The sequence below is a fragment of the Carassius auratus genome, chromosome 47 (assembly GCF_003368295.1).
Source record: "Carassius auratus strain Wakin chromosome 47, ASM336829v1, whole genome shotgun sequence".
Taxonomy (NCBI): domain Eukaryota; kingdom Metazoa; phylum Chordata; class Actinopteri; order Cypriniformes; family Cyprinidae; genus Carassius; species Carassius auratus.
Window position 1 is genome coordinate 2,299,427 of NC_039289.1, and position 23,535 is coordinate 2,322,961.

The following is a 23,535-nucleotide window of genomic DNA, read 5'->3' on the forward strand; positions in this document are numbered from 1 at the left end:
TGACATAACGCAAATTCATTTATATTTTTAAAAAGTGTTTATTTTAGGTTTGTTTTAATAAATATAGTATATAACAATAATTATGTAGGCCTACACATTCGTTCATTTTCAAATAAATAACTCTTTAAAGAAGCTCTTTTTAATAATATATAATTTAATAATATATAATTAATATATATTATATTAATACTTGTACAAAATAGCATGCACATGAAGAAAATGGAAGAATAGTTGGTGAAAAAAAATGATCTAATCTAATTTTTATCCTTTGAAATTAACTACAAATATTTAATTTAGTCTTGGTGTGTTGTTCTAAAGGCAGCATGCAATAAAATGCTAGAATTATAATTTAATACTTTGAGATGAGGCATGTCACCCGCAGTACTTATAAGAACTATGTAAAGTAATACATTTATGTGTATTTATGTAATATTAATGTGTATCTATTGAATCGTCTAGTTCAGGTTAGGCGTGCCTCAGGGCTCTGTCCTGGGCCATTTAACTGGCACACCCATGACACACCTGTTTGATGCTTTTCCGATAATCATTACATAAACTGAAATAACCCCACCCCTCGGACAACTGTATAAAAAGATCCTTGTCTCTCCAAAATCATTGAGCAGCTGTCAGAGGTGTCCAACAAAGCGCAAAGGCTAGGAACAGAAACCATGTCTCAGGTTAACCAGTCGTTTTCACGCAGGAGCATGTCCAGCTCCAGTTCCAGTTCTCGTCCCTTCACCTCGCTCTCGCTCAGCGGGGGATACTCCAAGCGCATCGCCGTTGGTCATGCGCCAAGTGTCTATGCAGGTGCAGGGGGCTCCAGCGTGCGCGTCTCTTACGCACAGGGTTCCAGGAGCAGTTTCGACCTGGCCAGCGCGCTCGGCGGAGGCGGCGGCGGTGGAGGTGGAGGTGACAATGGGTTCGGTGTGGCTTTGAACGAGAAGGCCACCATGCAGAACCTCAACGACCGTCTGGCGAGCTACCTGGAGAAGGTGCGCTCCCTGGAGAAAGCCAACGCGCAACTGGAGCGCCAGATCCGGGAGTGGTACGACAAGAGGACCCCTGTCTCCAGAGACTACAGCCACTATTACGTCACAATTGAAGATCTGCGCAAAAAAGTAAACGATTTTACATTACAAAGCCATAGAATGTGTATGATTTACAACGTGGAATTTTTTTAATGAAGAGTATGGTAGTTATACCATAGTAGTATAATTATTCTATTTTGTTGACGTAAAAGAGTAAACCGTTAAAACTAAAAGCTAAAGCCAAAGTCTGCATTTGTCTATATTAGAAAATCATGACAGGGTTATGTTAAACCAAAACCAAAACAATAAAAAGTCTGAAAAAAAAAACAAAAAAAACATAAATGTTATCTTGGCAACTAGCTGGACCACTAAGATAACTACAACTAAATAAAACTAAGAAATTAAAAGTAACAATCTGTATAGGCATGTTTTAGCATATATATATATATATATATATATATATATATATATATATATAGGCACACACAATGTTTTGTTTACTTTCATAAGCTGTAAGGGAGTCTCAATTCATCCATCTGTTTGTCTTCAGATCATTGTCGCCAGCCAGGACAATGCCAGAATCATCCTTCAGATCGACAATGCCAAACTGGCAGCTGAGGACTTCAGAGTCAAGTTAGTACAACAAACACAAACCTTAACTTTCTTATTCCCTCATTTAAAACCTCTTTTCATGAAGTTTGTATTGCCTTTAATATCAAACTTCGTTCAAGTGATTAAGTAAAATGAAAACAAACAAACATCTTAAACCAGTCTAGACCAGTAAAACAACCTTTCATTGCCAGCTAGGGTTTCCCCTAATTTTGTGAGCTTGTTAATGTCACACCCAACATTTTAACACTTGGGTTTGTCTAGATTCCCAGCCTTACATTGTTATTCTTGGGGGCTGCTTTCAGGTATGAGAATGAGTTGGCCCTGCGTCAGTCAGTGGAGGCTGACATCGCCGGTCTAAGGAAGGTTCTGGACAGCCTCACTATGTCTCGCTCGGACCTCGAGATGCAGATCGAGGGTCTGAATGAGGAGCTAGTCTACCTGAAGAAGAACCATGCAGAGGTGAGATCAAAAAATATTTTATAAAGGTCCTCCAGGCAAGGCAAACCGAGGCACGCAAGCAAGGCACGATCTTTACCCAGTAATCCACCAGACCAATAATCTTCTCCAAACATGTGCAATCGTAAACATAAGATACTATTAGAAATTCTTGTCCTGTAATTAAATGCTACCTGGAGCACTGGCATTCAAAACTTAAAGGTGCAGTCACATTTCCCACTCCAGCAGGGATCTGTGCAAAAGGAAATTTTGTGTGAAAGTTCAATTCGATTAAAAAATTATTTTTTTAATCAAACCTACATAACCACACCCCTAATTGTTTATCTCAGCTCAAATGCCTACTAGTTATGATTTTATAAAAAAAAAGAAAGAAGATATTTCCTGCTAGCTGTAGTGTCTACAAGGAGCGATTTGTAACTATTCCTTGAAATTTCGCTCATGTGCCTGTACCTCAAGAGTCAAAGTTCAAGCTTGTTCATCTCCTATAATAGCAATTCCCACATTCTTAAAAAATATGCAATGTACGAAAAGGTGTAAGCTAACATCTTAATTATTTTTCTGTAGGAACTCGCAGCTATTCGCTCTCAAATGTCCTCCAGCAACGTAAACGTAGAGGTTGACGCTGCACCTCAGCAAGACATGGCCCGCATCATGGAGGAGATCCGACAACAGTATGAAGGCGTCATCGAGAAGAACCGCAGAGACATGGACTCATGGTACAAGGGCAAAGTAAGTGCATTTTCTTATATGCAATGTCTAAAACATACACAATCAGCTGGAAAATGACCTCAAAGCTTTTTCCCAACAGTTCGACGAACTGAACAAGCAGGTCTCCACCAAACAAGAAGACCTTACAATGTCCCGCAGTGAAATCAATGAGCTCAAGAGGACACTTCAGAGCTTGGAGATCGAACTACAGTCACAGCTCAGCATGGTAAAAGTCTTTCTTTCGCATTAAAATTCAGTTTTAATTTAATTAAAAAACATTTCCACAACCACTACTTGATCCAGAATGCATAGCCACACCCCTAATTATTATTTTATGCTCAAGTTTCTACTAGCTTTGATCAATAATGTAAAAAAATTTTTTTTAATACTTTGAGATTTGCCATGTCACCCGCAGTATTTATAAGAATTAAATAAAGGAATACATTTGATAGTATGAACTACTGACCTTTTTAGCTTGATGTAATGTTTAATGGCTGCTATTGTTAGCGAACGTTATCAAGTGGTATTGTTTTATGATGTCAATCCTGACCCATCAAACCTAAATTATGGGTAATTAAACTAGAATTAATATGTATCTATTCGTCTAGATCAGGTTAGGCGTGCCTCAGGGCTCTGTCCTGGGCCATTTAACTGGCGCACCCATGGCACACCTGTTTGATGCTTTTCCGATAATCATTACATAAACTGAAATAACCCCACCCCTCGGACAACTGTATAAAAAGATCCTTGGCTCTCCAAAATCATTTAGCAGCCGTCAGAGGTGTCCAACAAAGCGCAAAGGCTACAGGAACAGAAACCAATGCCATAAAAATGACATTTTGCAATAGCTGCTTCTAGAGGCAGCCACTTATTATGCATAGCCCCACAACCTTCTTTTATGCTTTATGATTTGACAGAAAGCGGCACTTGAAGGCACACTGGGAGAGACAGAGTCACGCTACAACCTTCAGCTCAGCCAATTGCAGGCTTTCATTAACAGTCTGGAGGTGGAGCTTTCTCAGGTGCGCATGGACATCGAAAGACAGGGGAACGAATACAAACTGCTCCTGGACATCAAAACCAGGCTAGAGATGGAGATTGCAGAGTACAGGAGACTTCTGGATGGAGAGGAGATTCAGTAAGTTTTATTTAAATTTTTTTTACAAATAAACAAATGAACATCAAATTGTCTTTTTAAAAAACATAGGAGTTCTACGATATTGATTTTCTTATCTTTTATTTTTTTTATTTTTTACAGGAAACAGACAATCAAAGTTGTAGAGGTTGTAGCTGCTCCTCCTCCCCCCAAGCGTAAGTTTTAATTGTTTTAATTGCCTGCTAATTGTATTATACATATTCAAATGGTTTATACTCAAATTTAAAACGGTACTTTTTTTAAGTACCATAGATGCATCTGTGTAGGTTTTAACGTACTATTTTACCCTCTCCAGCCGAACCTGTGGTGACCAAGCGTGTTCGCACAGTAATCGAAGAAGTGGTTGACGGAAAGGTCGTTTCTCGCACAGAGGACGTTGATGTCGAGGTCGTGAAGAAGTAAAAGTGACAGCAATGAGCTCTGTAAAGCCGGCATAAATTTTAAGCCTCAATACCGCTGATTAAATTATCCCTGTTCAACATCTCATGTAAAAATGTGACGAAGAATAAAAAAATATAAGATGAGAAATTAAAAGTGTTTGTTCTTTCATTCCTGTAGGAACAGTAGGTCGATATTTATCAAAAACAACACTGAAAATAGAAGTTTGAGCTGTATTATATTTGATTTGACGTGTCACAAGTGCCATTAGTATAGTCAGCTTATTTAAGGACAATTTCAAAATGTATTGTACACCAGTAAGAAACAAAACAATCTGTACAAAAGACATACTCGCTCTCATACACACAAACACAACTGGGAGATATACAAACATGACATACAATTCCCTCTGTACTTTTCTGATGTTTTAAAAATTTACTAAAACAAAAATAACCACCATTATCTTTTCAGAACACTTTTAATATATAACATTGTATTTACAAGTATTTCACATATGACTCTATGTAGATAAGAGCCCCCCCCCCCCCAGGTGTCCATATTTGACAAAATGTTCAACATAAATAATTAAACACCAGAATTTTGCCCATCACACAATTACAGTATAAATTCTACAGTAGCACAGCTGACTACCACAGTCAGTTGCAAAGTGCTGTCATTTTTTCTGTCCATTTTTCATTAAATACAAAAATACCACACTTCCGAAGCAACGTCGGTAGTAAATTTCTAAATGCTGCGCTATAACGACGTACACTGAAGCAAAATCGTCTCACATTCAAAACGGTGGGCGGGATTGGTCCTTGACGCCAAATCGTTTGCGCAATGGCATCGCAAAACATTGTGAGGAGGGAAATGTTTTTAAAATCATCAAAATCGCAAACAATTAAGATGGTCCGGAGTGTCGCAATACATTTTTTTTTGCTTCTTTCATACGTATCCCTTCTCTTCAGATTGCAGAAAATGAGAACTTAAAACTAAAAATTTGTTAAATTAATAGATTTTAAAAAATTTGCACTTGCAGTTAATAAAATGTTAAAGCAGTCAATGAGTTTTGCCATCATCTCTACAGTCATAGCAAGTACTTAATGAACTATGATCACCTTTCGAGTATATTGCAGGTAATAGCTTACTGGTAACAAGTTAGGAAAGAGGAGATATGGATAATCCTAACCAATGATAAGCATTAATTAAAACCGTTCTCAACCAAAAACACAAAATTATTCGTACAGGATGACCAACTAAAATCTGAAGGTAATCAATTTCTTGCAGTAGAAGTTTGAAAATTTGATCGTAAACATGGAAAATCATTGGTAATTGCAAATATGTGATGATCTTTATGCTAACCAGAGAAAACGCTAGACTAAATCGTACAGTAAACATTTAATTTGCATCCATAGCTATCAATTGAGTATCTAGTTTCCGCCAACAAAGCTAATGTGAATTTCACAGCTTTATTTTCTAAATAATATGCTTCAAAGATCCGGCAAACATGGATCTGAGAGAGGAACAGCTGCCTGATGCATATTTAACGATACAAAACGCCAGCCGTTTTACGTACTACATGTAGCCTTGCAATAAATAGCGATTAGCCAAAGCGACGTACCAACCGGTTTTAGAGGCAAACAGCCGTGAAATTTGGCAGCAAGAAACATCTTCACCATGGCTCATATTTAATGCAGCTGGTGGCCTGTTAATTTCGCTAAATTGACAGAGAACTTTAATGTTACCATGGAAGTACTTTAGACTTTCGTAAAGACTATATTTGAAGCGTCAGGGTAAAAACTAATGATATGTGTATCGTTAAAAGCTTGGTTTTTGTTTGACAATTAAAAAAAAAGTTAACGATTTTAATAACGTAACGTAAACGTTAAAACAATTACAGTCGCTGTCAGGAAAAGGGAAGAAAAAAAGGCAGAGCACCTGTTGCACCTATTGTTCAATTCCACTGGTAAAAATCCCCAAAAACAAATAAATAAAACATAAAACGTGCTGTCATTAGTTGCAAGAGTTAATTCTGACATGGACTGTGGCTCATTTCAGCTTTTGGCACAAAAGCAAAAGCAAATTTCTTTCTCTAACTCAAATAATTAACATTATTAACAGAACCTACTCATCAGTAACCTGATAAGTTTTTTTTTCTTTAAATGAAAAATTCCCTTAAGTCATTGTTTGTCGCTGTAAAGTGCAATAGTGCTTTTTCGTCTGTATTCTAGCTTGTAGGCAGTCATGTCCACTGCCGTCCAGCAGGGGGTGACAGCGAGCTGAGTGCAGATCTCACTGGCAGTAGTTGTAAATCACAGAAGAACCTCAGAAATGCTGAAGGGCGGTGTTCATTCTTCCTTTTCGCACGGCGGCTCAGTCTCAAATGGCTTTACAAGCTCCTCATCGTAAACTTTCAGAATCGCTTCGCAGACAAAACGGTACTGGCTCTGCAAACAAATAAAATGACTCAGTTGCACTACGAATAAACAAAATTTTTGAGACTCTTTGTTTGTACCAGTCCACCAAGAAATAATTAATTGTTGTATTAACCAAAGTTGCGAAGTTTATAACGTAGAATTTAGAAAATTTATATTTATAGTTAGTTTGAGAAACTTAACATAACAAAATTTTAACTATAGCTCATGGTAGAACTACAAATATTTTTGGGGAAAAAGCACTTTGCATAAATGTGCATCTGTATTTATTTCGAATTAAACATAACATTAGCAAATCATTCGATCCAATTAAATTAATTGGTTTGATGCAATCGTTAGACAGTCTGTATTAATTCATCGCTATAAATTGTTTTTAGAAAAACTTTCTGCGATAAATGTGCATCTACAGTACATGCATACTAAACGTAACTTTACTTGTCAATCAAACAGTCCCTTCCTGTCTAAGAGGGCGGTTCTTGGCTAGAAAGAGCAGCAATGTGGACTAGAGTACTCACAGGAGTCTGGATCATCATGGCACGCTGGTCTCTCATGGTTCTGACGATGTCTAAGGGATACACCGACTGACCGTTTTCTATCAAACACATCGCTGTCTCCATCGTGATAAGCACCCCGGTGCGACCAATCCCAGCGCTGGAAGAAAAAGGGGTGGAGTCAATAAACATTCTGTTCACCATTATGGTGTTTTTGGGATGTCGACAGATGATACTGTTGCGACATTTTCCAGGCCTGACCTGCAATGAACCACCACAGGTTCAGAGGCTTCGGTTCTTTTGCTTCGTACTTGACTGACAAAGTTCAGGAAGTCTGACGAGTCGTCCGGGACGCCGTGGTCAGGCCACGCCAAGTACTGCATCTGACAAATCTGCCTCTCTTCTTTACTCTGTACAAACATCCAAGCAGATATTAGCACAGAAATGTATTTACACTAATAATATGGAACATGTAAAGAGATGCGTCACCTCCAGGTGTGTAAGTGTCAAATCTCTGAGCAGGTACGCCGAGTTCCCTTCCTCTGACACACATGTAACCTGAAAGCCTCCGTAGTTGCCACTTTCTGAAATGTTTGGCCAGTATTGATGACATTTCACCTAAAACAAAAAATGTCAAGGTATACCATATATGACAAAAATCACTGCTATGAATCAGAACACAACCATGTGGAGGACAAAAGTGAAACAAAAAAAAAGTCACAAAATGGCATTTTTTAAATATTATTTCACTTCCGTAAAGTGACATTTACTTTTAAAATACAAGTAATTTAAGGCGGGAATTAATTTATCTGTCAGGATTTGATTGGATTGTTTGACTTTGGAACACAATAAGCCAAATATAATATTTAATTAAAAATTAATATTCAGTATTTTTCTAGTATTTAATAATAATTAATACTTAGGCCCCGCCCTCAAGGCCTTGGTTGCATCAGCAGAAAGGAAAAGCTTTTTATAAATGTTTACATTTTTATTATAGAAACAAACAATACAATTAGATACAATTATTGAAGATATTTACAAATTATTTTAAAATTAATTTTTTTTTCTTTATTAAGAATAAAGCATAGCAATGAATCTGACACAAAAGAGCAGGAAAGTAATTTAGTTGTAACTTATTTAATTCATTCAGGACATTTTGCAATTTATTAAATATATTAAATTATCAGCTGTTGACGTTTGACTACTTATAGTTTATAACAATAATAAATGCAATTTATTTAAAAAAAAAGATTTGGAATTTTGAATTCTATTATTTCTTATATCTATAATTTTCATTAGTTTATTAATTAAAATGGATCTACAGTGACTGAATAAATGTATACACGCATATAAATAGTAATTTAGTGAATTATTAAAATATGAAAATTTGTGATTGAAATTAAAATGTATAAAAAGTATAATATTTTTTACAATCTGTAGTTTCTTAAAACATTATTGAAGTAATAATATAATAATAAATATAAATTTTTATCATGTTTATGAGTGTGAATATTTTTTATTTGATGAAATTTTAATTCATACCCTGCCACGTTCGACTTGTGTGGTGAGCATGACCACTAGGGCGGCGCTCTGTTCCCACACCATCTGCCAGAAGTCAGAGCAGGTACCAGGAAGAGGCCCTTGACAGGCGATGTACCGCTTTACTTCACATTTACCTGGGACCTTCATCTGAAAACACACAAATACATACAGATGATCATTTTCTAACATCAAAAACTTGCCAAATTAAATTGTAAATAACAATAATAAGTAACGAATGCTCACGTTAATGAAATTTGCATTGATATAATCGTCCGTCCCCTTCAACACAACTCGAGTGTTGTCATCTGTGTCACAAAATAAACCGTTCTGAATGTCCAGCTAATCAAGAAAACATTCAGTATAAGATTAAACACAAGCTGTGTGTACTCACATGGAGAAATGTCCCGATAGCGGTTTTTAGAGACGTTTTGTGGCAATCTGGCACATGACATGGACATCCCAGGACGTTTCCTGTACAGTTGCTATAAGAAAGTAAATGTTTTAGGGTACAAAATACTATTTCCTCTTAGGTTTAAACAAAAATACCATGACTTTAATCTTGTTTACTTGTGTGTTACTGTGCAATGTTAGCTTGTTTAATTTCTATATTATAATTTGCAATAAACAGGCTAAATTAAGCTTGCAGGTAGTACTAGTTCATCATGACATAAAAAAATGCAAGCTCAGCAAACAGGAAATAATTGAGACAGCCTGAAAAAAGCAACAGGAAATGATGTGACTAAAAGGTAATGCAGCAGACAACACAGTGCGGTGTGAGATTTCCAGATGAAGATAGCAAAAACAATCAGACACTAAAATCTAAATGGATTTATGCAACATGTACATTTATCAATGAATCTGACACATAAGACCAGCAATGTCATTTATTTGTAATTTATTGTTAATTTATTATATTTTGTAATTAAATTAATTAAACAAAATCACCAATTGTTGATTTAACTATCTATACTTTATAAATGAAAACATATAAAAAGATATTTCTTTTGAAAAACTGTTCATAATTTCTGTTTAATTTTATAATATTTCTTAAAATATTACTTATTAAATTATTAAAATTGATCTACAGTGACAAAATAAATACAAACATTGTAATAAATACATAACATCAAATAAATATTTTATATAATTACAAATAAATTCTAGAGTAATGTTGCTTTTGGCTAACTGTAGTTTATGAAAATGAATATTAAAAATATAATACATGAAAACAGAATAATTTAAAATATGCGTAATATCTGTACAATTTTCAAATATCTTAAACCATTATTGGTTAAAATGTATATACTAATATTGAAAATATATTAATATAAAATATAATATATAAAATAAATATGATTATAATAAATATATTCAAAGAAACATTTTTAATTAGAATATTTTTAGCAAGGAAGAATATACATAGTAGTAAATTATTAAATACATTTATGGCATGTTGAAATTTATTAAAAGTGTGGACAACTTAATTTATAAATATTCATGTATAAAAACCTAATATATAAAAACAAAATAATTAAAAAATACATGTATAATTTCATATAGAAATATTTACAATAGAATATTATTAGTTCATTAAAATAGATTTACAGTGGGAAATAAATGAATAAATATGTGTGTGTGTGTGTTTGTGTGTGTGTGTGTGTGTGTGTGAGAGAGAGTCTGTGTGTGTGTTTGTGTGTGTGAGAGTGTGAGTGCGAGTGTGTGAGTCTGTTTGTGTGTGTGTGTGTGTGTGAGAGTGTGAGTGTGAGTGTGTGTGTGTGAGTGTGTGAGAGTGTATGAGAGAGTCTGTGTGTGTGTGTCTGTGTGTGAGTGTTAGTGTGAGAGTGTGAGTGAGAGTGTGTGAGAGAGTATGTGTGTGTGTGTGTGTGTGTGTGTGTGTGTGTGTGTGTGTGTGTGTGTGTGTGAGTGAGAGTGTGTGTGTGAGAGAGTCTGTATGTGTGTGTGTGTGTGTGAGTGAGAGAGTGTGTGAGAGAGTCTGTGTGTGTGTTTGTGTGTGTGTTTGTGTGTGTGAGTGAGAGAGTGTGTGAGAGAGTCTGTGTGTGTGTTTGTGTGTGTGTTTGTGTGTGTGTGTGTGTGTGTGTGTGTGAGTGTGAGTGAGAGTGTGTGAGAGAGTCTGTGTGTGTGTTTGAGTGTGAGTGAGAGTGTGAGAGTGTGAGTGTGTGTGTGTGTGAGAGAGTCTGTGTGTGTGTGTGTGTGAGAGAGTGAGAGTGTGTGAGTGTGTGTGTTATGTTAACTTACATCAAACTGCGTTTGCACGGTGCCGCTGGAAAGGCCATCTCTCAGAAGCTGGATGGAGGATCTCAAACTATCGTCCTCCGAGTGGCTCTGCTCCAGACCGGATGTCTCCGGAATATACTGGAAATCTGGCTCCAGATCCAACTTGTCCTGCTCCTCGTCCACGTCATAGATGGCTGAAGGAAAGAAAGTGAGTGTATTATAGATTACACATATAAGTTTAACTACTAAAGTAAAAACTTGGAGCCCCGTTCAGGCGGATCATACCATTGGGTCTGACGAGCAGGATGAGCTCTCCTGATTGGTCCTCACAGCTGGCCTTAATTAGCATAACCACGTCATCGTGAGTGTGGTCTGATATATCACGACCGTTAATAAGCACGACCTGATCGCCCTCGTTGAGGCGCGGCATACACATATCAGCCTGACAGAGGTCAAAGGTCACAGATGATAGGTTAGGGCCATAAAAAATATCACAGCGACTGTGTAAATAAACTGCATTTCAAATCTTTTAGACTTCAATATCCTTGTGTAAAGGAATGAAATCAGGAATTAGTCATCATCGGGCTGAGCTGCCGTTCATTGAAGCGCCTCGTGACTTTAATGAGACGCAGGTCACCTGACATAAAAACACAACATCACCTGATCTGTGAGTGAAGCATGAACTTACCGGAGTTCCTGGAGCCACACGGGACACTATGATGGGCATCCTCTGATCGGCGCCACCCTGTGGAGGAAGAAGAGATTAATTAACATTTTAACACATGCATCTTAAATGCATACATTTATAAAGAAATTTTAGTAGTAAAAACACACACACGCACGCACACATATATATATGAACTAGTGATACATATTTAATATATTAAATTTTTAAACATTCATATATAAATATCTATGTACTATTTAAAATTAAATAAAAATTACTATTGCGTTTTTATTATTATCATAATTATATCTTAATTAGAATTTAATAATAGAAATCAAAAACCGAAAGTATTATATTTAATATTATTACAATAAATGTATATATATATATATATATATATATATATAAATATATATATAATATTTTAAATGTAAAATATATATTTTTTTATTATTTTAAATATATCTTATATATATATATATATATATATATATATATATATATATATATATATATATATATATATATATATATATTGCATATATAATATAAAGTATTTAGATTTTTATAATTACATATTTTTGAATGAAAAATTTCAAATAATTTTTAAATATCGTTAAAAGCTAGTGTTAAAAAGCAGACAAATTTTTATCTGATGTGGTATACATGTAATCCATTCTGCATATAAAAACAACATTGAGAATAGTTTTTTGATGATTTATGATATTCAATTTTAGCTTTTAAATAGTGTAATTATAGTAGAATAACCGTAAACACACCTTAACATTAAATCCAAATCGTCCATTTTCGTCTGGCCTCATTTTAATCAGAACAAGATTGTCATGAGGCACGGCTCCATTCTGGAGAAAAAAGCAAATATGAATCAAGCAATGAACGAGAGATAAACACATGTCGCAATGTAGCATGTGTGCATGTTTGTTTTCCTCACCATGCTCTTTCCTGACGCCGAAGGTACGTTGTATAGTTCGCTGAGGTGCTCGTCCAGCTCATGCTGAGACTGGGATCTGCCGTTGAGGGTCAGAGGGTCTCTTCTGCACTGTTTTGGGGGCAGAGCAGGCGGCTGCTCGTCTGTCGTCACATCAGGAGACCTGAGAAAACATTCATGCAATGAATGAGTGTTTGGATGATTTATATGGAGGAGTATTTGTGTAAGTGTTTAGCGCCATCTATTGCATTATTAGGGAAACAAATATAACACCTTATTATTAATGTACAGTATGAATTATTGATAACTATGAAAGTTGAATAGGTAAAATTGATAAGAGAGTTTTCTTCTATAAGAAAATGCATTTAAAGAGATAAATCTGGCACTATCCATTAAATTAAATAACTGTGTGATAAAACTATAAAAATACTGAAGATAAATTGGTAATAAATTGATTAATCATAATATTCTTAAACTATAAACTTATGCTTTAAATAGAATGCAATAGTTTGTCCAAACAAGTTTTTACAAATGAATAATAATATAATAATAAAAAATCCTAGTGCCACAAAAACTAAGCAATAAAATTATAAAAAATTAAACGAAAACTAATTTTTTTAAACCATCAATAGAAAGCAACTCTAGACTGTAACATTTATATTTTAAGCCTATTTTTTCACAAAATGTATACTGTATAATATTTACACTTGTATTTTATTTTTATTTTTTTTACTGTACTGTAAATATTTTTTTGTATTGACCAAAATTAAATAAACAATACTGGCTGATAAATATTCGAACCAGATGACAAATAGTTCCTCTGATTTTTTAAATGTATTAATTTATTAAATTCATTTAATTTCTTTTTTATTTAATTTCTTTTTTATTTAATTTCTTTTTTTATTTAATTTCTTTCATTTTTTTATACTTTTTTTTACATTTTTATTACAGCAAAATTATAGACATGACAAACTCTGACCTTTTAAACATCTTTTCACTTATGGATTTTTCATAATTTATCCAGTTACACATCATAACTAGACTAGGATTTTGCCCTTACAAACAGCAATTTCTATCAGATTTAATATTTTAGAAGCAAGCGACTAGACAACTTTGATTCAGTTTTTCCAAGCCTGATTTTTTTGTTAATATTTTGGAATTATAAATATGTAATTTAAAATGATAAAATTTTTCCATAGCCGTGGGAATCTTGCCTGTAAGCAAGGATAAACTGAACTGTAAACCATCCAAGGATCATGTGTAAGATGACCTGATTCTCCCCGATTCCCCCATTTCCAGACTTTTCATTAAACACCTTAGCCTAGGCAACAACGATGATTTATGTTCTGTAAGTTAGCTGCAGGAGGCACAAGCAGTGCTGTATATCTGCCTGATGTTTAGAGAAGATTTCCAACAATTTATCAAAGCTCTGCATATTTGCATAGCAGGCGGAGAGTATTAAGACCCAGCACTGTAGCTCAGAGAAAAGCCATGTTTGCACTAACACACACACACACACACACACACACACACACACACACACACACACACACACACACACACACACACACACACACACACACACACACACACACACACACACACACACACACACACACACACACACACACACACACACACACACACACACACACACACACACAGTCTCTCATTATGAATGCTCCGATTTCAAGCATGAAAGCCCCTCTGCTCTGCAGTCTACAGACAGCGCTCAGAGTCCCGGCTTCCAGGACATTTACATAATAAAAACAAACGAGGCTAAACAATTTACCATTAGAACCAAGACCAGGATTGTTTGGACTGTCAGGCTGAAGGGAGAGATATCCGATTTGTCTTTTGTGTTGATTAACTGAGGGTTGTGACAGTTGAATGTGTGGAGTCAAAAACTCTGAATAGAGTCAAATTGTTTGCATTAACCAAATGAAGGTTAGCATCCAGTTTGCCTGAATCACTTAATATACAAACTTAACGAACACTCAAACTTTGTTTTTGTGGATAATTTAAGTTTTATTAAATGTTATACCAATAATTCATAAATTAATGAAAACTACTGCTAAAAATAGTTAGCAGGACTAATATAGTCGTATACTGTAGCATTTATATCTTTTTTCAGCTTTTCTGGCAAACAATGAGCCTTATAAAACAAGCAAAACAAACTGCGTAATTGTGAAAGTTTGCTAAAGAAAGGTTTTTACAAATTATTAACTAAACAACAGGGACATATAAATAAATAATAACTAAAACTGCCAATAAATAAAAAATGTTTAACTGTAAACTTACACAAATTTACGCATTAAATTGAATACGATATTTTGCACAAACATGTTTTTATAAAGGATTGACTAAACTACAGGACTGCAATAACTATTGGTGATCAAATAAATAAAAACAATAATAGAAAAATCACCAATAAATTATTACTTTACATTGTGTAACAATATTACACAAAAACTATACATTTTAACTATAAACACATTACATTGATTATAATAACTGTTTTTAGGACTTAAACGTTAGCAAAACTACAGGACTCCAATAACTAATTGATCAATTAGGAAATAATGAAAACTGACAATAACTATTGGTAAATTTAACCCTTCTTACGCATTTATTTTATTTTAAAACGTTTGCACAAACATGTTTTACGAATTATTAACTAACCTACAAGACTCCACTAACTAGGTATTGCATACAAATAAAAAAAAAGCAAACTGTCAATAAATGTCATTACTGATTCTTACACTAAATTATAAACCTATGCATTAATTTGTATATGACAGTTTGCGCAAACGTGTTTTAACAGATTATTAACTAAACCAGAGGAATACACTTACTAGGTGATCAAAATGGAAAATTTCTATTCATAAACTCTAAAATTACAAAGTAATTTTAAAGTGATAGTTTGCATAAACAATTTGTTTTCCAATTTTGCACATTGTACAAGAAAATGCTGGCAATAAAATTAGCCATTTTAAACAATTAATCATTTAAACAAAAAGTGCATTCCAAATCGCGTACGCATGCACTATTCTATGACGTTTCATACTATAAATAGTGTGAGTAGAGCGTTCACACTGAAAATTCCAAAAAGAAAAAGTGCACTTTAAAAACCCAGATGATGCACTTAAAGGTACAGGTTGTAGGACCTGCCACGAGAGGGCGCACTATCAAAACAATAAAAATCATGTGGTTTGATGATGCTAAGAAGGAGTGTGGAATAATGGGATTTGTTGTCTTCTATCCAACTGCTGATGGCCATCAATCAGACGGAAAGATAAATCATGGATTTAACGCGGGTTCAACGATTCGCGCGACTAGATTACATACAAAGTAAATGCAAAGACGCGATCAGACGTGTCCTCGCGCGGGTCTAGAGACGCGATGCCCTGAGTTTGGCGTATATGCCCCATAATACTAATCTTGTTGATCGTTATAATAGCATACGTTTTCTGTAAAGATACGAATCAAAACAACTCACCTGTCGAGTAAAACAAGCGAGTTTGTCACGAAGCTACTTCTGCATTTGTCCACGACACTGTTGTCATGTGGTTTCTACGTCAGTAAAGGCGGTAACAAAGGGTAACTAACATCATTGACGGGTGACTGCACTGCCCCGTGTCACTGTTTAAAATGGGAATTTTCTCATGATTTACAAGTAGTTGAAAACATTAAAGATATTGTTAGTAATCAGCTGGACAAAATAAAACACTAGCCTAGTGGTTTTTTGGAAATTTTACTGCAAATATCATTTATGTAACGTGGGGGGGGGGAGGCTATCAGACGTGGATTATAAATGACAAAATAACCTTATAATTCCTACACCAAATGGAGTACATAGTGCATAAGTACATAGTGTATGAGTGCATAGTATATAGTGCATCATTTGGGATGCAACATCTAAACAGACAGCTTTTAGCAAACTTCTAAAACTCCTTCACTGAAACAGTGTTAAACTTTTAAAAATCTAACAAGCTAGCATGTTTGCATACTGAATTGTGATTGTACCTTACTTTCTTCCAATTGGTTACATGCTGAATTTTGATTAGGCTATTCTTGCTTACATCTACTGAATTTTGACCTAAACTGTGATTAGTCTACCACATTTCACCTTGCAAGCACAGCCAAAAAAAAAAGAGATAAGAAGCAAGACTCTTTCTTTAACACTCAAATCTTTATGTAGAACATGAGAACTCCACATCAAAGTGCAAACGACGCACATGATGAATCGAAAGTGAACTGGACAGCCCTAGATTTGGAAATTCTGACATTGTGAAATGAGATGGTATGATCTGAGAAAGGAAATGCGTGGTCACAGCTTATTCCAATGGAAAATGGTGCTGGGTTCACTGTGAATTCAATCAGTTGTGCCACCGTAATGCACCACACTGTGCCAACCGCAAAGCTGAAAGCAATTTCCCCTAGTTCACATGCCCGCAGTTTCTCAAACTGAAAAGTGTGTGAAAAAAGTGTTGAACGTGTAATTTCGTCAGAGGTGTGTGGTCACATGATATTAAACCTCAACTTGCCATTGAGAGTGTGCATCTACTGTGTAGTGCTAAAATAAGTCCAGCCTTTGTGTGCTGAAAATGCATCATTGGGCAGATCAAAATCTAGAATAATGTGGTCTTTGAATGCAAATATTTAATTTATCCAACTGTACACAACAGGACAGAAGTTGTAATAGTTTAAGTGATATATTAAACAAATAATTTTTGCAAGAAACACATAAGCAAACAAAAATACAATATGGAAGTCAAACAAACAAGTTTTAGCATCACATCATTTTGCTTCCTAGCAGCACTGGGGGAAACATTCATGTGGTTTATCTTCACAATAGGCTGAAAATGGTTACCACTAAGGCCAAGAAACCCAGTGTGAGGTTGAGCTGTATGAGAGATTGGAGAGGATGAAAGTTTGTGAAAACAAACAGATGTATGTCTAATGTAAATATTTTTATGCATGGACTATAAATGTACATAAGTTCAATGCAATAGTTTACTCAAACTGCAAATGTTTTGTGAACTATTAACAACATTTTAAAATGCAAATAGCAATTAAATTGAAAACGATTTATAGTCAAAACATCAGGAAATTAATGTAAATTGAAAATCTGATTGTAAACCGAAATCTGAAAATAAAATTGTTTTTACACTGACATCATTTTGACTTTGTATGTAATCATTTATGCATTTTCATGAATAATGAACCAGAATTTAGTGCTGCAAATACTAAACCACTGAAAATTTATGTAAATATTGATTGTTTTTACACTTACATTGTAACAAATATATTTGAAACGTTTTTTGCACAAAATGTGGGGTATATTTAAATTTTTAGATTTTCAACATTCAATTTTACACATTGTTTAGGTAAAACAAACACTTAAAGGTAAACAAACTATAAACAAATTGAATTAAATTTTACACAAACTTGTTTTTTCTAATTAAAATATTAGGACAGCAAAATACTGCACAATAAAATCTATAAAAATAAATATATTTTAAAAAATATTGTGTAAATGTAAGCTTTCGATTTTACACATCGTACAAGAAATATTGGATTCTTTTTTCAATTAATCATTTAAAAAAGAAAGAAATTAATGAATTGACTATTACTTGACTAATTGATTTAAATAGTTATTAGCAGTATTACAAATTTTACTGTAGGAGTGTTAAGCATTCAAACATATCACAAATCTAGCAATTGTGTTATCGTCGTATATCTATACTGAATTGTGACTGCTTCTTTCCAGAGATATTTAAGAGCTCAGAATTTGTGATAATGAGCACAGTTTCACGTATATTGACAAAAAGTTCAAAACTCACGGTGTTGAGTCCAGGCTGATGCTGTTGGCCTGCGTGGAGGACGCAGACTTGTGATTGGTGAACGTCTGGCATGGCGAGTCATCGATCACATGATCAACTAGGTGACCAATGGAGTACGGCCTGACCCGCGCCCCGTCTGTGGTAAACACCGAGTTACTGATGAGGAAAAAAAGAAATTAAAACCATAAATGGAGCGCTAACCCAATGACTGCATGAACGTGCATACGTGGGTAAGTTTGGGTGTTAACTCACTGATCGGGCGAGTCTGGTGGAGAACGGTTCGGCAGACTCTGAGTCTCCAGTCGGTCGTCTGAGAGGGAATTCCTGCTGACGGTCTCCCAGTCTAAGCCGCTCATCAGTCTCCTGACCAGAGGCTTGCTCGGCGACCTGGAAACACATTAGATTCAGACCAGATCCACCCATTTTTAAAAATCTGATTCGGTACCACTGTGGCATTTATGTAAACCAACATGACACATTTGGCATTACGGAACAATTAGTATTAAAACTGGTAATCTTTATGAACTTTAGTTGTTTTCAACGAAAACATCGGAGAAAGTGACCACTACGTATACACTAGTTTACAAACAACTGTTATTTCTGATTATCTTTGGGTTGTACACGTGACACTCTTTTCAAAAGTCTTAGTTATCGTGCAGTTTAGGAATATTGCAAAAAACATCAACAATTTCAGTATAAATATTATTTACAATATGTAAACGAACAAGGTATATTTTACATATTCCGATAGTCAGTTTGCAATAAGAAAACACTAGTTTAAACACAAACAATGCATTTGTTGTTACAATATTTATAACTACTTAAAAACCTTAAATGTTTTAAAGTACCCTGTAACAATTCTAAATCAAATTTGATTTCTGTAAATGTTGCGATATTTTATAAAATAAACCAACAGAGCACATCTTACAATAACAATACACACCCCCTCAAAAAAGCTAGCATTACATCAAACACAAGTTTACAAAAAAAAAACCAGTTTTTTCTGTTACGATGTTTGTTCACATGCTACATCTAAAAACTATAAATAAAATATCAAAATGATTTTTTCATATACAAACCTTAGTATAGAAAGAAATTGCTCTTTTCTGCTACCTTAAGGCACTCTTTAAGTAACCATTTTAGATTATTGTAGTTACACTACACAAACACTAGTTTATATTTCATTTACGTTGCTCGTACATAAGCAACTTTTAAACAATTTGAATAAATTGCCAAGAAAAATTCCACAAAATTGAAGAAAGAAATTGTACTGAATTTTTACAGAAAATAAATATAAATTTTAACCAATTTCAATTCATTTTACCAATTTTAACTCGATTCATATTTTGCCACATTTTACACCATGTTTTTTGTTTTTGTTTTATAATGTCAAACCAACAAACTAATACACTTTTTTGCTACTAAGTTTAAAAAACTTGAACATCTAACAGAGTGCCGTGAAACATTCCTCAAAGGTAAAGAAAGACACCTTACTGTATTTCGTAAACTTCATGAATAGTATGAAAAACATTTGCATTTCAACTCATTCCGCAATATTTCTTAGCATTTACATAAACCAGCATGAAACATTTTACACATTACAATGCACCCCCCCCCCAAAAAATAGCAAACATCAGTAGCATTACACCAATATAGTTTACAAACACCGTTACGATGTTCCTAAACATACTACTCCTAAAAACCATAAATATCAGATTTTTAAAGACTTTTTTGTAAAAAAAAAAAAAGCATCCCAACACTAGTTTATGGAGAAATTGCGCTTTAAATAACTAGATTATTGTAGTTGCAATACACAAACACTAGTTTACAAACAAATGCTCTTTGCTTTTACGATGTTCGGTGCTCCTGAAATCTTTGAATAAATTGCCCAGAAACATTCTTCAAAAGTAAAGAAGAAATCTTACTGAATTTGATACCAATATTTACAAATAATGCACTAATTTTAACTCAATCTTTGAATTTTTTTATTATTTTATTAACACAAACCAACACGTTACATTTCATACAATGTATTTTGTTTTATACTGTCAAACACACTTTCCTGCTATATTTGTACACGACACGTCTAAAAACCCTGAATGTTTTCTTACAAAGTATATCAAACATTCCTTATAAATTGAAGAAATACATTTTACTGGATTTTGTACAGTTTTTAAATACTATGAAAAAACTCATTCTACGATTTTTCTTAGAATATACATGAACCAACATGTAAATAGTATTTTTCTTCAATGAAAATATCAGAAAAAAAAGTGACAAGCGACACACCAACACTAGTTTAGTTTTACTAGTTTACGCTGCACCTAAAAACCACAAATATCTACTTTGAAATTATCTTCAAAAGCATTGTGTGAAACTTTACTCTATTATCTTACACTTCACAGAGAAAAGGTTGGCGTAGTCGAAAAGAAATACCTCGCAGAAGTATGATGAACCATAAACTGTAGTTTAAGTTTCAGCTTCAGCATCTTCGAAACAAATGTCTGAGTGTGTTTTCACAAACATGTGCACGCCCTTCACAGCCGTGTGCTACACAGCCCTGCTTACACTTCCTGTGTTTGGGTGTCGTTCTGAGAACATCTGACCACACACTGACACACACACACACACACACACACACACACACAGACACTTAACACCACGGGGATTGAGATGGGCGGGAGCCCTCCCATAATGCAACACACCCAAACACACACACACAGATCAGCACATACTGTCAAATCCAGTAAATATAACCACAATAAATCTCCACATCATTGTTTATAGTGTGGTGAACCAGGGTTATTATGGTTAACTAGAACCAAAACCATAAAAATATATTTTTGTTACCTGAGATAAAACCTCATTCCTATATATATATATATATATATATATATATATATTATATATATATATATATATATATATATATATATATATATAAACTGCTAAAACTACTTTAATATAAAAAGAAAACGGAAATGATAAAAAAATATTAAAAACTATAAGATACAAAAGAATACTAAAATATAACTACACAAACAAACAAAACACGAACACATAGAAAGTATTACTACCACATTTTTAATTCACAGAGTTCCCCTGCTTATTGGTTATTAAAAAAAGAGTTACCTTGCAAAAACTCTGTTCTTGTTGCCTCTTTCCTTTCCGTACTGTACAGACTGCGCCTCTGTCCGCCCGCTGCAAAGAAGCCAGAACACAGTGTCACTGCCGGCTCTTAAAACTCAATTTGTGCAAGAATCAGGAGAAATAGCTTTACGAGAGATGATATTTTTCAGCTTTTCAATTCAATACACTATGATATTCTGATATGTATGCATTTGCAGTTTCAAACCGTTTTATTCAGGCAAAAAGGGTAACATACTGAACATACTTTACTTAACACTTACTTTACATACTTAATTTGCTTCACTAACTTTACTTACTTTGAATTACTATACTTAAAAGTTATTTTTGCTAAATTTAAAAGTTCTTTAGCACTTACTTTGCTTACATTCTTTACTTGACATACTTTACTCACTTTACATAACTTATTTTACTTGACATACTTTACACACTTTACTTGAATTACATAACAGTTCATTATCGAAGGCGATTCATCTGCGATAATGAGCGCGATATTGCATAGCTTGTCAGCGATCTACGGCTCTGTCTATTAAATGCCACTCCAATTATAAGCAGGTGATGGCGATTTTAGCAGTGATCATGGAAGCAGCTTTACTGATTAGATGCACATGATCATATCGTTAGATAAATCGCCCAGCCCCACTTAACATAGCTTTACTTAAATTACTTTGCTAACTAAATTACTATACATACTTTACTAACTTTACTTACTCCAAAAATCCTTTGCCTAATTTGGTGTTTTCAGGCAAAAATGTATACAAATTGCTTGTATTATGCTTATTGTGCAATTTTATCACCAAATCTTGAATTCAATTGTTTTGTCAACTTATTCTTGTGATGAACTTTTTAGTTTTTAACCAACTCGCTGAATTAGTATTTGCATGTTCCCAAGCTTGCAAATTGCAAAAAAACCAGCATTAACATTAAGAAAATAATTTTCCATTGGTTTTCTAGCATAAAATCTTCAGGTGGAACCTCTAAACTGGAGTTTCAAAATGCCATGGCCTGCACCTATATCCACTACATCCCAACAAACACAAGAGTTCTCACCAGTAGCGAAACTTGGATCCGAGGGTGAAGTACTGGAGAAAGAGGTTTCTCTCTGGAGGAACGGGTCGCTCCAGTCTGAAGAACGTGTGATGCTCCACGCAGGCCTTCCATAAGTTCTTACAAGCTCTGTAGTTCATCATGTTGAAACCCAATAAAGACTCTCTGTTCTCAGTCTATGAAACACAACAAGAAAATGATTAGATATAACCATCAACTAAAGACATATTAAATGACAAACAACAGATACGTAATTTCGTACATACCAGTTCTTTTCTTAGCTGTATAAAAAACTGTTTGGATTTAAAAGATATTTTTACAATTTTCAACCTGAAACACATAAAAAAAGAGAGGTAAGAGGAGATGAAAGATCAAACAAATGTATATTTTCATCCACTACCTTTAAGTTGGGTTAATGTCAACAAAAATTCCCCATTTCAATCGGATCTAAAGAGGAATTCAGAGCTCAAAACGACACTCACCATGGAAAGTGGTTGACTCGTACCCTGTCCTTATAGATGGAGATGCCGGCAGACAAAACTCCAATGTAAATCTCTGTGTTACAGTGGTCCTGAAATCATCAAGAGTTGGAAACCATAAGGATGCAGTTTGCACTGTAACATCAAAATTTTGAACGGTGCTTAAACTTTTGGAGGGATGCTTATACTGGTAACCATTTTTATCTGCCAATAATGTTAGATAGACTGAACAGTTAAAACAAACAACAGACCAAGAATGACAAAACAATATACAACAAATGATACCTAGAACAACATAATAGTGATGCAAGAAAATACTGCTACTGCTTTCTACTTCAAATTTTCGCATTTAAGAAAGAATT

The 23,535-nt window shown here is 34.3% G+C and overlaps 2 protein-coding genes across 3 annotated transcripts in view; one reads left to right on the forward strand and one right to left on the reverse strand.

Moving 5' to 3' along the window:
* The first annotated feature begins 605 nt into the window (after positions 1 to 605).
* On the forward strand, positions 606 to 4,488 carry LOC113064768 (keratin, type I cytoskeletal 19-like). The gene is made up of 8 exons (XM_026235682.1): positions 606 to 1,118; positions 1,579 to 1,661; positions 1,943 to 2,099; positions 2,661 to 2,825; positions 2,905 to 3,030; positions 3,722 to 3,942; positions 4,063 to 4,115; positions 4,256 to 4,488. The coding sequence occupies exons 1-8, from the start codon at positions 669 to 671 to the stop codon at positions 4,360 to 4,362; spliced, it is 1,362 nt and encodes a 453-aa protein (XP_026091467.1). The 5' UTR covers positions 606 to 668; the 3' UTR covers positions 4,363 to 4,488.
* Positions 4,489 to 4,559: 71 nt separating this feature from the next.
* The window catches only part of LOC113064767 (tyrosine-protein phosphatase non-receptor type 4-like), a 32,919-nt gene continuing 13,943 nt past the window's right edge, over positions 4,560 to 23,535 (reverse strand). For both annotated transcript variants that reach the window (XM_026235679.1, XM_026235681.1), the window contains exons 10-27: positions 23,177 to 23,265; positions 22,961 to 23,024; positions 22,698 to 22,870; positions 21,633 to 21,701; positions 18,753 to 18,887; positions 18,501 to 18,656; positions 12,658 to 12,817; positions 12,488 to 12,568; positions 11,730 to 11,786; positions 11,327 to 11,483; positions 11,063 to 11,235; positions 9,198 to 9,288; positions 9,050 to 9,111; positions 8,807 to 8,953; positions 7,754 to 7,882; positions 7,526 to 7,674; positions 7,289 to 7,424; positions 4,560 to 6,785 (exon numbers count right to left, since the gene is read on the reverse strand). In XM_026235679.1, coding sequence (XP_026091464.1) covers positions 6,687 to 6,785; positions 7,289 to 7,424; positions 7,526 to 7,674; positions 7,754 to 7,882; positions 8,807 to 8,953; positions 9,050 to 9,111; positions 9,198 to 9,288; positions 11,063 to 11,235; positions 11,327 to 11,483; positions 11,730 to 11,786; positions 12,488 to 12,568; positions 12,658 to 12,817; positions 18,501 to 18,656; positions 18,753 to 18,887; positions 21,633 to 21,701; positions 22,698 to 22,870; positions 22,961 to 23,024; positions 23,177 to 23,265 — 2,127 coding nt within the window. In that variant the 3' untranslated portion in view covers positions 4,560 to 6,686. The remainder of the gene's footprint in view (positions 6,786 to 7,288; positions 7,425 to 7,525; positions 7,675 to 7,753; positions 7,883 to 8,806; positions 8,954 to 9,049; positions 9,112 to 9,197; positions 9,289 to 11,062; positions 11,236 to 11,326; positions 11,484 to 11,729; positions 11,787 to 12,487; positions 12,569 to 12,657; positions 12,818 to 18,500; positions 18,657 to 18,752; positions 18,888 to 21,632; positions 21,702 to 22,697; positions 22,871 to 22,960; positions 23,025 to 23,176; positions 23,266 to 23,535) is intronic.